General features: G+C 37.5%; 1 protein-coding gene across 3 annotated transcripts in view; it reads left to right on the forward strand.

Annotated features, from left to right (window-relative positions):
• WAPL (WAPL cohesin release factor) overlaps positions 1–11,514 on the forward strand; it is a 73,349-nt gene extending 61,835 nt beyond the window's left edge. For all 3 annotated transcript variants that reach the window (XM_080402778.1, XM_080402780.1, XM_080402779.1), the window contains 9 exons: positions 222–319; positions 1,911–1,987; positions 3,207–3,382; positions 3,699–3,814; positions 4,507–4,665; positions 5,961–6,168; positions 7,391–7,479; positions 8,575–8,670; positions 9,053–11,514. In XM_080402778.1, the coding sequence (XP_080258904.1) occupies positions 222–319; positions 1,911–1,987; positions 3,207–3,382; positions 3,699–3,814; positions 4,507–4,665; positions 5,961–6,168; positions 7,391–7,479; positions 8,575–8,670; positions 9,053–9,118 (1,085 nt within the window). In that variant the 3' untranslated portion in view covers positions 9,119–11,514. The remainder of the gene's footprint in view (positions 1–221; positions 320–1,910; positions 1,988–3,206; positions 3,383–3,698; positions 3,815–4,506; positions 4,666–5,960; positions 6,169–7,390; positions 7,480–8,574; positions 8,671–9,052) is intronic.
• Positions 11,515–14,701: the final 3,187 nt, after the last annotated feature.

A 14,701-nucleotide genomic window follows, 5' to 3' on the forward strand; every position in this document is an offset into this window, starting at 1 on the left:
GATTGAAAGTTTGTGGTCAGTTGTTTTGTTTTGTTTTTTTTAATTTACTTGGAGAAATGAAAAACTTGGGAATGCTGATCATGTCCTTCACGATTGTTTCCTAGTATTAGTTTTGTATAGCGTAAAACGAGGTTGACAGCAAGTCTGAGTAGCTAGTTTATACACTTGGCTTTTGAAGATCTCTTACTGATAGTGGAAAACAACTTCTTTTTGCTGTTTAGTTAAAGAATGTGTGGATCACCTAAGCAGTGATGAAAATGAAGAGAAATTGGTTGCTTCGCTATGGGGTGCAGAAAGATGTTTACGGGTCTTGGAAAGTGTGAGTATAAGCAGATGCATCATACTTCTGAAAACCGCTTTTTCTCAAGTGGACCTTTTCGATGTTACATTCTTTCAATGTATTGTTACATAATTACACTGTAATGTTGATTATTTTCTTTATAGAGGATACTGATTTTCTGATGTTTATCACTGGTCCTGGAATGTTTGTTTAAAATTTTATTTTACCATTCTGTTTCTTTTTGGTAAGAAAACTAAATGCAAAGTGATGCTTTTTCTCATGTTCTTACAAAAACCTGCTGTTTATGAATGTTGTTTTCAAGACATGGGTTTGACTCTCCAGTGTGTGTCTTAATAATAACGAATCATTATAGAAGCACCGTTTTCTTAAAAGCAATAATTCGATGTGTATTTTAAGGATTGCTGCTTTCAAGTATCATCTAAGTGCTGAATGGGGAAACTGCCCTGAAAGTCAAACTAGTCCTGTAATCAGTTGAGCACGTATAATGAGGTGCGAGATACTTTTTTTTTAAATGAGAATGAGAAATTTGAACAGAATTACATGGTGGTTTTGTGTAGAGCTAAACTGACAGGAATTGTGAGCATATGCTTCTCTACAGTGCCTTGTTTTGCCAAGTTTCGTGTTTGCTACTAGTGTTACTCTTTTTTGTGTTGTGATACGGTAAGCAAGCAGAAGAGTGTTGTGATGTTTCAGCAGTACATCTCCATAGCTGAGAAAGCAGCGGTGGGGTTCAGCGTGCGGGTCAATGAACCTCAGCGAACACCGTAAACCCAAGTTAGAGGACAAATAGTTCCAGCGCTAACTCGTTTCTTTGCTAAAATAGAAAGACAGACTCAAAGATAGCGTAAAGTAAGCTAAAACCTGAGAAAGATGAACAATTGCTGAAGTACTAATCCAAGGGTGCCTACTTTAATGGCACCTGCCTTCTGAACAGTGAGAGAAAAATGTTCAGATCCAGTTTCTGCTTTTATATTTGATAGATATGTTTGCCAAGCAGCAGTAGAAGAGCCTTGTTTAGTGGTAGAATATTCAAATCTGAGCCTAAGGGTGGTTTGTGATGTAGTGAGGTCCTTAGGAGCTTGGGAGAGATGACAAAAATCAACACACCAAGTCACGAAAATTTAAAAGAACTTCTGCTGTTTCTGGAAAGTTACTCTGAATTTCAGTCAAGGGAATCAAGAAAAAATGTGATTTTTATGGTTGGATGCATAATAAGCTCTCAGAACAAGTTCTAAAAACAACATAACACCTAAAATTTTGTTCTTTTATATTTTTGTGTGTATTTACATACACTCATACACACACCTGGGACACTATAGTTCCAGGATATAGAGTCAGGGTTCTGCTGTGGCAGAACATTCTGCCACGTGGTTTCTGTACTCACTATATCATGGAAGATGGTTTTATCTTCAGTACAACAATTTTGTGTGAATAATTACAAAGTGAAAACTCCAAGGAAATACTGGACAATGACAAGTGAATGTTTACACTGGATAATAACTAAGAAATGTGCAACTGAATGAAGCGGGGTGGTAGGGGGGAGGGAGTTTTTCTCTTTCAAGGAAAAAGTAGTCCCATATTTAATATTACTTTCTCCTCCTCTTTTCAGGTAACTGTGCATAATCCAGAAAATCAGAGCTATCTGATAGCATACAAAGACTCACAACTCATAGTCTCCTCAGCTAAGTAAGTTATAACAAAAAGACAATTTTGCAGAGTGCTGCACATGATAGGGCAAAAACAATAGATAAATTGTTATACTAGAAGAGTCTAGGGGGGAAAAAACCCCACAGTTTCCACTGTTAATTTGCATCAAGTAACGCTGAAGTTAACTTACATGAGGGTATGTGTAACTGCCTGAGTACTACCAATACATAGCACTGCTATTGTTGGCTCTGTAGAAGCTGCAAACTGTGGATTCAGCTCCTTCTGTACCTGGTTAATATGAACACGGAAGAGGGCAGTTGGGAAGCCACGTTTATTTATTGTTTTTTCATTATGCTTAAGTGTTTACTGAAATGGAGCGTAACAGAATTGAAATAGTGAAATTCTGTTCTTAGCTGTTCTCCCTGGCAAAGATGCTTGTACAAACACCTCTAACCCATTTATCAATCTGGGTGAGGTCTCAGTTGACTGGCAGAGATTGTATCCCTCTTGTACTGCTCTTCATAAGAGAGCAAATGGAGCTGAAAATTTGGCTCTGTGGGCCTCATTGGAAACATAATTTCATGGTTGTAGGTTAGATATTTTGGGTACTTCTTTAAATAAAAAAGCCAAACAAACAACAAATCAACCAGACAAAAAGCAGCACAGTTTATATGCTATTTAGGCCAGTATATATTTTTGTCATTTTTTTGTGTTGTTGGTAGTTGAAACGAGTGTTGTCAGTTTAACATCAAACTAATGACATGCGGTAGAACCATGCCAGTGGTCCAGCAGTGTTAGAAGATTAAGACTTTACTGCTAGGAAGTCACGTGTCATTTGTTTATTTCTTACTGAGTGGAAATAGCTCTGAGGACAGAACAAGAGAATGTTTAGATAACACTGTCGGGATAATGTTGTGCCTTGATGGTCAGAGGATATGAGAGGCTGGGCTTGTATGGTGAGGCGATATCTTCTGTAAGACTGTGGAAAGAAAAATGAACTTCTGCTCTTGAAATCTCAAGCTGATAAAGCTCTAAGCCACAGAGCTTTCCTGGCCTTTGTTTTCACAATTTCAGTTGAGCTCATAACAGATTCTATAGCTGATAAGTTCATTATGTCTCCCTACTGACTAGGCACCTAAGTGTGAGAAAAATTCTGCATGAGCTCTGTATTTGAGGTTTTTTCCTGGTGAAACAAGCATAAAGGTGGAATGTCCTGTATTTTGTGGAGGTAATTTTGTTCTGCATCTTCTCCCTGCAGAGCACTGCAGCATTGCGAGGAGTTAATTCAGAGATATAACCGTGCTGAAGACAGTATCTGTTTACCAGACAATAAGCCTCTGCCCCACCAGAATGTAGCTAACCATGTGGGTAAAGCCGTGGAAGACTGTATGAGGGCCATCATCGGTGTCTTGCTCAACCTGACAAATGATAATGGTAAAACAAAAAATTTGCATGTTCGGTGTTACAGCATCAAGTAAAACATTTATGTGCGCCCTTTCCTTACGCTGATTATGGTTTTTCTATCTACAGTGTAATAAAGTAGTTATGTATGGTAGACGCTTGCTTTACACTAACGGGTAATTTGTCTTCGCGAATTGGATGAGTATTTGCAAGCATTACGTGCTAAGATGCAAGCTTTTGCGAAAAGACCCCTGTTTGTCTTTAGGGCGAAAAGGTTTTTATCAATCGGCTAATGATGATGAAAATGAGTATTTTCAAAAGTAAGCCTCTAAACTCTCTTTGTTTGCAGAATGGGGTAGTACAAAAACAGGTGAACAAGATGGTCTGATAGGCACAGCTATGAATTGTGTGCTTCAGGTTCCAAAGTTCCTACCTCAAGAACAGAGATTTGATATTCGGGTGCTGGTAAGCTATTGTATCTTTTACATCAGTTTCACCCCCTGGTGCATTTAACTACTCTGGTTCCAAGTTAAGGAGCAGCCGCTACAGTTTTCCTTGACCTTATATATACTTGGTGAGGTGCTTAAAGTTTCTGTAAGGATTTGGTGGCTTTGAGCGCTGTTTTCCCTGTTTGGTGCGAAAAAGTGCACTGCTAGATGAACAAAGAGATTTAGCTAAATAAGTCTGCGAATTACCTAATTTTCAAATGTCTTTTCAATGTAGAAATACACTGGGTGTTATTGTTTGAGATAAAGGCTTTGTCAAATTTACCTCAGCTTATGTAAAAAGGGTCTGTGTGGCCTAAATAGCAACACTGAAATTGTGCACGTGACGGGTCTTTTAAGATTATAAGCTGAAGGTTGGACACCTGACTCCCTAATCTATGACTGAAATCACATGTTTTAAAATGTTTTCATGTTAAGACTTGTAAAAACAGGATTCCTGCATACAAGTTCTATTATAGAGGGATCTCAGTTTTGCCTCCTATTTCTTTAAATCCTGATCCTTCTATCAAACTGTTTCATAAAGGTGTGCTGCTAAGTTACGTGTCCTCAGAAAGATAAGGCTTAAAGGCGACATTTATCTGGATAGCTGGTTTTTGCAAAATTATCCTTTTTCAATATGTGTAATCCTCTCGGACTCTCCAATTCTTGCAGGGATTGGGTCTGTTGATCAATCTAGTAGAATACAGTGCTCGGAATAGGCACTGTCTTGTCAATATGGAAACATCATGTTCTTTTGACTCATTCTGTACGGGAGAAGATGATAGCCTAAAGATAACTGGACAGATTGATGCTGTTCAGGCTTTAGTGCAGGTAAGAAATGTGTTTTTCCTGTAACAGTTACCATTTCTCATTATCGGGCTGTCAAGGGGGAAAGGCAGAACTCTGCAATGAAGATTTGACATAATTTTTTTCTGTTTAGTATTTTGAATAATTCAGCATAGCGGGAGAAGAGTGGGGCTGCTCACAATTTTGACTTGTTCAGTACTGCCCATTACAGAAACAGCTTTCCTGGTAAAAAACAGTGGCATCATTATTACAGGCACCCAAAGGCTGCTCTCATGCTCCATAAAGCTTTCTTGTTCCTATAGAGTTTACTTCTAGTTTTCTCGTTCCTAAATGGTTTACTTCTAGTTTTGTTTTAAACCAGCTGTAAAAACTGTGAGCTGCTCCTGTCTTAAATACTTTGCTTCCATAGATTTTTTTTCTAAGTACTATATTTTTGGGAGTTTGTAACATTAAATTAGAGAAAAAAAAAAGTATCATGCTTTACAAGAGCAATAAAATATGGATGTAATGATTATGGTTGTAAAACAGCATTATTAAATGTTGTATTGACCAACTTAAAAAATAAAAAAAGAAATTCACCAATAATTCTGGTGAATGTGTTCCACCATGCAAACTAAAATAAAAGAATTTAAAGGAAATACAGCCTTTTTTATTTCAATTGAGATAATTTTATGGACGCTTTTAGCAGTTCTTGTATTTAACTATGTGAAACAACTGTGCAGCAGTGGACAAAAAAAAAAAGAATAAAAATAAGGAATGCGTTCAGCTCTGAAGCAATATTTAAAAGTGGTGCTTGTATGGTTTGGGAAATAATTCAGAAGATGTAAGTGTACAGTATGAGATTGTGACTGAAGCAGCATCTTGATAAGTAATTTTAAATTACTCTTACTTTTCTGCTTTTTACATACTAAGGGAAAAGCTAAGGGAGCAAAGAGGATAGCTAGTAGGAAAAGAAAATAAGGATTAGTAAAGAACAAAAATGGACAGGGAAATATGGCAACTTTTAGTCTTCCAACTGCGTCTCAAAGAAAACGATGAAACATCTACGATGCCTACGAGGAGCCTGCTAGTTCAGTGCCGGCAAGGGTGGGAGGGAGGGAGGGAGGGAGGCTCTTCTGTAGAGCACAGCGTTAGTGTCGGGATAAATTATATTTTCCTTGGAAAAAGAACAACAAAAAAAAAAAGGCTATTAAGAAAAGTATTGACGACTAACTGTCTTAAGCAGTGAATTGTGAAGAGGAAATAAACTTGCAAGTAGTGATTCAATGTGTTTAGGATTTAATTTCTAATAGAAATTCCCCTGAAATTTTCCCCATTAGCTATTTCTTGAGTGTGAGCGAGCGGCACAGCTGGCGGAGAGCCAGACAGACGAATTGATTAAAGAAGCTCCTACTGCTCAGCACGATAAGAGTGGGGAATGGCAAGAGACAAGTGGGGAGATACAGTGGGTCTCCACAGAAAAGCCAGATAGTACTGAAGAGAAAGATAAGAAAGAAGAAGATGATGAAGAACTTGATCTTAATAAAGGTATGTTGTCTGGTTGTGACGAGCTCAGAAAAAGCAAAGAACTCTTGTGACTGCATAAATTCCCACCTTCTGCTTCCTATTGACGTGCAGTCTCTTGGGCTGAGATTTCCTCAGTGTGTTCCCCAGGTGAAACTGTTACAGATCGTAAGTAGGAGCAGTTCAGAGCTGAAGCATGAGAAGTGGAAGAAGAGTTAGACTACTTTTTATTTTCTTTATGTACCTTCGATCAGTTCCTTCTTAAAAAACAAACAAACAAAAAACCCCAACACACACACAAAAAACCCCACACCTTTTTAGAGGTTCTGTGTAAGAAATAGTCTGGAGGGATGGCTTTTAGGGCTTTACCTTATTCTTCTGAAACAGTCCTTGAAAGTTACCTGGCTTAATTTAGTGGGTTTTTTTTTCCCCAGGGTATCATGACCTGTTCTTGTTTCATGCTGCTTTTAGGGATTTGGTTTTTTCCTCCGCTCCTTATTTTCATGTACGCTTCTCCTGTCCCCGTCTTCTTTCTGTCTGAGTTCTTCTCCCTCCATTTGGTGGTATCTCAGGTACCTATGTAAAGCCTTTATGTGCTGCGTCTTCAGTAGTTTGTTCCAGGAATTTAAGTACCTGTAAGCTGAGTTACCGTAGTTTGTCTCTGGAAAATGTATCATGTCTGAAACGTCAGTCCTTCTTGGTTTAATCTCCTAATAGTAGGTGCAGTGTATTACTTCTAATAGCGTTATGGTCTTCTAATAGTAGGTGTGGTATATGACTTTCTCCAACCTTGCTTTATATCCTTTGTCCTTTTTGTAGCTCCGTCATGGTGGCTGCAGCTGTTTGTGGTTTGCCCAGAAATGCTGAGTCTTTAGCAAATGGGACTGTATATGTTATCCTCGATATAACTTTTGGTGGAAGTCTTACTGGCTTGTAGCATCACATGAAACACTTGTGTTTGTATTTTGGAGTGTTAAGCACAGAGTTTGCACACTATAATGGTTATTAATAAAATACTGTGTAACATAGCGGGTTGACGGTGAGTGAACACCATGTTTCTGTTCAAGAATGTACTGCTGAGGTAGACAGAGTTTGTCTGATTCTTGCCTCTGAGGTCTCAGCCCAAAAGCTCATTTTGTTTCAGAGGAAAGAATTCTGAGAAGTGATAATGAAAGATTGTATTTGAAGCAGTAAAAGATACCAGCTGCTTAGAGAATACAATACACTCTGTTGTCTCTCTTTACAGCTCTTCAGCATGCTGGGAAGCACATGGAAGACTGCATTGTGGCCTCGTACACAGCATTGCTTCTAGGCTGTCTCTGCCAAGAGAGTCCAGTAAGGGAATAAGTCAATAACTTGCTCTGAAGTCCAGTATGAGTTTTGGTGAAGCAATAATTCGCGGTATTGAATAGGTTTACTGAATTAGGGTTCAGTGTGAGCTGGTACGTTGATGAAGCTACACTGATGTATATAGTTTAGTGAAAAGTTGCCAGAGGCATTCCATCTGAAACAAATTTTCTGAACATCGGTATGTTTATCAAAACCAGTTGGAATTGAATATTTAACCTCTTCTGCCTCTCTCTCCCTTCCACTCTTAGTCTTAGCCAACAAATGAACTTGCTTTGGAAAGGCAAAGGAAAAAAAAATGGGCCCACCTATTCTATAATTAAAACTCGCTTTCTTTTTCGGTAGTTTCAATAAGCAAGTTAACATCAGACTTGTTTATTCATTTTTATCAGTCTGCTTTATTTTTACCTCCATTGAAATTACATGAAGTCGCGTATGTCCATGTGAGTTGAAGATGATTGCCTCAGGTTGGAAATACATAATAGAACTAAAAATGTGGAACTCTAATGGCCGAGAACTTCATAAACTTTTTGGTCAAATATATACTCAAATGAAAGTGAGGTTCAGACCTGCCTTCATGCTTGTCTAAATTCATCATGTTGGCAGAAGTGGTCTTTCACGTGCTGTTCTGTACCTTTTGACTGATTAGCTTCCATACAATTTCAGTGCTTGGAGTGATACTGACAATAAGTTCAATAATTCTCAACCCTTAACAATTATAAAGGGAGATTCTCTACGTGTCAGGAGAGTGATCTGGTGGTGGGTTTTGTTCTTGATAATCCTCTAGGTTCCGGAGAGGTTTGATGGCTGTGATCACCTTTAATGGGAATCCCCAACCCAAAAAACCCCAAACCAATCCAAAAAAACCCCAAACCAAAAAAAAGAGTTTAGCAATTGTTGTTTCCTAGAAACACCATAAACATATGAGTGTTGTTTGAGAGACTTAAATCATAGAGATGACAGCGAAAGCCATCTTAATAATGATGTGAATATACTTGTCTTACTGCATTTCACATGCAGAGTAATACAGTTCTGTATTGGAAAAATATTTCCCAAATTAAAATGGATTGTTTTATTTCTTAGATCAATGTGACTACTGTGAGGGAGTACTTACCTGAAGGGGACTTCTCGATAATGACTGAAATGCTCAAAAAATTTCTCAGTTTTATGAATCTTACTGTAAGTAATACATGTTTTAAATTGATGTATGTCAATATTTTTGTAATTGTGTTTTCTGTTAATAGTCCATACATCTTTAGAAGCACTTAATGTTTTTCAGTTTGTGTCTTTAGAAGAGCACAGGATGGTTTTCTGTTTTTAAATACTGAAAACCGATTTGTCTGTCATTACTTTGGTAGTAAATGGGGAATGAAGCTACTTTCATTTCATTTGGTTGTGACTGGTCAGGAAAATACTTTTGAATCCTCTGCCTGAACCTAATTGCTTTTACTGACACATAATTCTAAATACTAAAATTTGGAAATGAGCATAGTTCTCAAGTACTTTAAAGAGGTATTACAAATGCTTGTTTGTTACTTCTGTTTTCTGTTACATTTTCCAGTGTGCTGTTGGAACAACAGGCCAGAAATCTATCTCTAGGGTGATTGAATACTTGGAACACTGCTAGATACTTAACTTCCGCTGCAGGCACTCTAATGCTGGAGCTACCCTTAGACAAAAGAAGAAGTCATGAAAGAAGTCCTTGAAGGATATACCAAGAGCATTCATCTGTGTCATTCGTGTTCGGATTTTTAAGGCTACCTGGTCTCTTAACCATGCGTTCAGCATTTTCTAAAAGACAGTTACTACATCAATCTGCAACTATCAAAAATGAGGGGGAAAAGGTTCTGAGGAAAGTAAATAAAGAAAAGAAACCATGCTGTTTATGATGCAGTGCAGTATTTAAATATTTTTTGGCAGGGTTTACCCTCCCTATCTTTTTTTTTTTCTTGCTTTGTTCGTGACAAGTTTCAAGGGGAAAAACTTGCTGCTGATAGTGCAACTGCTGTTTACTGTTGAGCCACTGTTTCATGCCAGCCAGGTGCAAAGGCAGCTTAGCTACTGAGGTATCAAACAAATGTTCTAATAAAGAAGTTCTGGACAGCAGCACCGCTCCTATTTGAGTTTAATTTGTTCTTGCTTTTTTATTACTAGATTATTCCAAAATCATAAAATATAAATTTTTAAATACTTTTGTGATTTTAACTACTGTCTATATTTAAAATCTGTTGGAATCCAAAGAGGCGAGGATTGGATAGTTTATTTTTTATACTGTTTTGATTGAAATTAGGTTGCTGAACTATTTCTCAGTTCTAAAACTATCATGGCCCATGTACTGTAAACTGATAGACCATAACACTTGGTAGTTCCAAGAAGCATGCAAACCCATAAACACACAAAGCCATTTGAGGGTATGTTATCCATTAAAAAAAAAAAAAATAGTAACTGTAAAAAGGTGTGCCCTGTTTAAAGAAAGAAAGAAAAAAATATTTTAAAAAAAAGAATATTCAATCCCAGGGTAGTTTACACTTCTAATAAGCAAAAACTTTGAAATGCTGTTTTGATTTGTTTCAAGGAAGCACTCAAGATGTATTTTATAATACTCAATACAAAGAATTTGGATGTTTTAGGGGGAAGAATTTTAAAGAAGCTAAAACACCAATGGGGATTAATGTTTCCAGCTGACATAATCTTTCTATTTCATTCTTCTGTAGTATGACAAAGTTTAAATGCATACAACACAAAGCCTTAAATTGCTGATATAGCTAAGATTTTGTTCAGTCTGAGGTCTAGTTCACAGCAAAGCATTGTGTTTGAAGACTTAAGTGGAACAAAGAATCCCAGAAAATACATGACTTTTTAAACAGTTGTTTTCTTGCACTCATTATTCAGACCAACAGAATTGGTAATTATTTTTATTAAGGTGGTCTTGAATATTTGCAGACTGTTCTGAGATCTGCTTCATTGACATTTTTAAATACCTGTATAGGTAGTTGCATCATGTTATTCCATTGAATTTGTAAAACTTGAAGCCATAAAAATATTAGTTCTATGTATAATGAGGGGGAAATAACAGGAAATCTAACCTGCTTTTAGATCTTGTGTTATCTCCATGTATAAAGTTAAGAACTCGTGCTTTTGTATCAGTGCCAGCTGTAAATTTTTTACATACAGTGGCTGCCTTCTATGTCTTCCTATTTTTGATAATGCAGATTGTTGGGAATTCTGTAAGGAAGTAACTGATTAGCGGCAAAAATCCTATGTTGGTCATACTTTTTTGCGTTTTCTCTCATCACCTTCTAAAACTTAGTGTATCAGTGTAACTCAGAAAAGTTTTTGAGGTTGTATTCCCCTTTGTTTAAAAAAAAAAAATCATTATTGAGAGAGAGAGAAGCTGTATGTAAATGATAGGAGGAAATCACTGAATATTTTGCCCTTCTAGTTTTCTGATTTTTAGAGATTTTCACTTACTATAAAATTTTGATTTGATTATGTAGTTTTCTGTGGAGAGATGGCAAGAAAAAATAAAATACAGATGTGATGATGGGGGAAAGCAGGGACAACTACCTTTCTTTGTTACACTGGTAATTGTTTGGGAATTGCTTTACCTCAGTGTTTAACAGTTTTTTTTAAATGTAACTAATTGTCAAGCACTGACAAATGCAGATTTTTTTTTTTTGAGGGTGGGGGGAGAAATCACCCTGTGAACTGCAGTGCGTTTTTGTGTGTTAGACCCTCAAATAACTCTGCATTAAAGGGTACTTGAGGCCAACTTGCAAATTAAAGTTTTAAAGTAACTTTTTTCCATTGTAAATATTTGTGTAAATACTCTCAATTGGAAATTAGAACAGTAGAGTACTTTTCTGAATCCAATCCTATTTTTATTTTATACAGTATTTCTCAGCTGTGATCTTTGGAGCAAAAGCCAACGGCAGGAAAAATAGTTTGTACCAGTTTCATGAAGTATGTCTTTGGGTTTTTGTAAATAATTTTAACTCAAATAAAATTGCTACTTTCAATACATATCTTGTCTTTTAACATGCAATAAAACACTCCTCTGAGTGATTGCAGAAAGGCAGTGTCAGGTAAATTGTTAAAGGGGAAGGAGGAAAAAAAAAGAAGGGGGGGGGGGAGAATTAAAAAAAAAAAAAAAAAAAAAAAAAAAAAAAAAAAGCAATAGAGGAGCATCTTGATGGTAGCGTTCCACAAAATTCAGTGCCTGGACCTGAGGTTGTGTGGTCAGTCAAACCAACAAAGCCTTGGAGTTTTCTGGAGATGATGTGCTCAATCTCTTGATGCATTTTGGAGTACTCCACACAAGTTGCTGTTGATCTTTCAGCTGAAGGGGCATGTAACCACTCTAAAGAGCTGTAGTTAGAATAACAAAAACATGCTTCCTTATGGTGATACTTTTCATGTCTTGGGGGATGTTACTGGCTTCTTTCTTCAGCAAAAACTGAGAAAATTACTGTGAGCGTTGCACTGTTAATACAAATGATGCTTTAATTGCAGGGTGGATTTTTTTTTTCCCAATGGATTTTTTTTCTTAAGTGATACAATTAGATGCAGGTACAATACGCAATAATTCATAAGCTGTAAAGCGAGTTAAATGTGATGTGTCATCTCAGTGCCACTTCAACAAGCATCAGTGTAATGTAGCTTTATTTCTGTGCTCTAAAGGGATGTTACTGAAGTTTGAAATATGGAGCAGTATGTTACTAGTATGTGCCACTGTAGGAGGCAAATACAGCTTTACGTAAGCAAATGTGTTCCACAAAAAACCCAACAGTTCTGTAAAAGTATTTCCTCTTGGTTATGTTGTTGGTAGATAAGTACAGGAAGCATTATGTGCGGGGGCTTTGAGATGACGTCAGCATTTTGAGATTAACGGGATGATTGTGGAGCTGCTGTAGAAGATTTGGGAGTCATCGCCTTTCACATGAATCATTTCACTCTGAGTGCTCTGAAATGCGTGATTTGCATAATAACAAAATGATCTTGCATGATGTGTACAGCACTGATTTACCAAAAGCTGAATGTAGAAGCAGGTAGTGCTGGAGATGATTTCTCAAGCTAGCCTAATGGAATGGGGTTTGTGCTGTCAGCAGATTGAGTCTCTCTGAGCAGAAGATTGGACGATGATATACAAAGGTATAAAAGCTTCGTTCTTCCCCCTGAGCCAAGCATCTGTGCCAAGCGTGCAGCTGGAGCTGTGCAGTTCTGCTAGGGAGCTTAATAACCACTGCATGGCCATTTTGGCTGGGCAAGAAGGTAGTGGGAATTCTCATAACAATTTTAGGGCATTACATTTTTTAGCTTTTTCTGTAATCCAGTACACTAACAAGAGTTCTTGCTTTTAACCGTGTTTTCAGGCTCAGGTACCTCGCTGAATTGATAGATGTTTTTGGTCTCAGATGCACTAGAGAGTACTCTGTCTTCCCTCAGTTTTCCTTCCTGGACATCAATAATTCCTCCCAATAATTCCTCCTTTGAGTCAGCAGAAGCCAAAACACACTCAGCTGGGGCTATTACCAGGCAAGGCCACACAGTTTTTCAGTAAAGTTTTTTTTTCATTTAGATGGTACCGTTCTTGTTTAAAGGGCAAAGAAAATGAGCTCAAAAGACAAAGAGGGCTTAAGCAGCTGCCATTCTTCTGCATCTAGCCTTGCCTTATAGGATGGCTTGTTAATTGGGTTTTTGAAGATAATTATATGGGAATTTGCCCCAGATTCCACTAGCCAAGTGTTTTCAGAACCAGGGCAATGTAATTCTTGATGCTGCTGCTGCTACTCCTCCTCCGTGTAATGTGTTAATTCATCTTTGGTTAAAGGGCACTACTGGATTCTTACAGCTACCGTTCATATGTGTTGGTTTTTACTGCCCTACAGGTCCCCTGTCTAAGGGACTGTAATCTGTTACGGCATTTGCAGCATCAGCAGGTGCAGATAGTCTTACTGGAAGTAAAAGTGAAACCATTATAAATAATGCAACTGCTTGAAGTCCTTATCCAAGAGTAGATTGGTTTATTAATGCCGCAAGGGTCTTTATTCCAACTGTGAAAACTGAACTTAATTTGCAGCTATAGGTTAAGCTTTGCGTTGCCATGCTTGGTATGTGTATCTGCCTGTGATAACAGGCACTCTCTTGGTGATGCACAGGATGTTGTAAGGAGCCCTGGAAAAAGGCGTCCTCGTTGGGAGGAAAGTGAGCTACACTGGAGACTGCCTTAAATTTGGAAGACACATGTTCATGTCTTTCACTTCTTGTCTTTCAAACTGTATCTGTAAGTCTCCTAACCCCCAACTATTGCTACTACATGTTGAACTCCTATTTCATCAGCTGAGAGGACTAAAGCCCAAAGAATTTCTTGAGATGTGTGGAAAGCTAGATTAGTAAATAATAAAAAGAGTCGTTCAGACAGTAATATCTATTTCGTCTTACGCCCATGGCATAGACTCAAAAAATCTAGTCTGTCTTAGGTGGCCCAAAGTTATTTAGGGGAAGGTTCATTATTGGATAAATACTAACTTTTAAAAAAAGTAAACTGTGGCAGAGTAAAACTAGATGATGCAGCCAAGAGGACTCTCTTTGGAGTAAAGGAAAGAATAACAGGAATTCTATTTAGATTTACTGTTTAGTGTGGAAATTCTTTGTTTCCTGTATTGTGACAGCAAACTTAGTTGTGTCTGCGTTTAGTTTTTTGAAAGTGGGGAGGAAGAGTGTGAACCTGGAGTGTGGAGTGTATTACATGATCTTCATTCCACCTGTAAAGCTCACCCTGTGGTTGTGCCCTAGAACAACAGTTTGGTGTAGATCAGGTGAGTGAGTAATAATAGTTTGTGTGTGTGTCTTTCCCCTGAACTTCCTAGCTGTTGTCACTTTATCTTCTTCAGAGGATTAAATTTGTTTTCTCACCACTGAAGATAAGGGCACTGAAAAGAGGATGTTTTACCAGGAGAAGGATTTGAGTCAAATATGCACCAAAGAGTTTATGTTTAGTGGTGGACATGAATATTTACCACCTGGAGAAATATTTTTGTTAAAGACCCAAACCAGATTTATTCAACAGGTTCTTAGCTTGCATTGTTTTCTCCTTCAAACTCACTGATGCTTAATCAGTAGAAACTAAAACTTGAGAAAAGCTGCAAGGGCTGCAATTTGAAGGAAATAATAAATAAATACCCCCCCAACAAACCAACCCACAGATACT

The sequence above is a fragment of the Falco punctatus genome (genome assembly GCF_963210335.1).
Source record: "Falco punctatus genome assembly, chromosome: 9".
Classification (NCBI taxonomy): Eukaryota; Metazoa; Chordata; class Aves; order Falconiformes; family Falconidae; genus Falco; species Falco punctatus.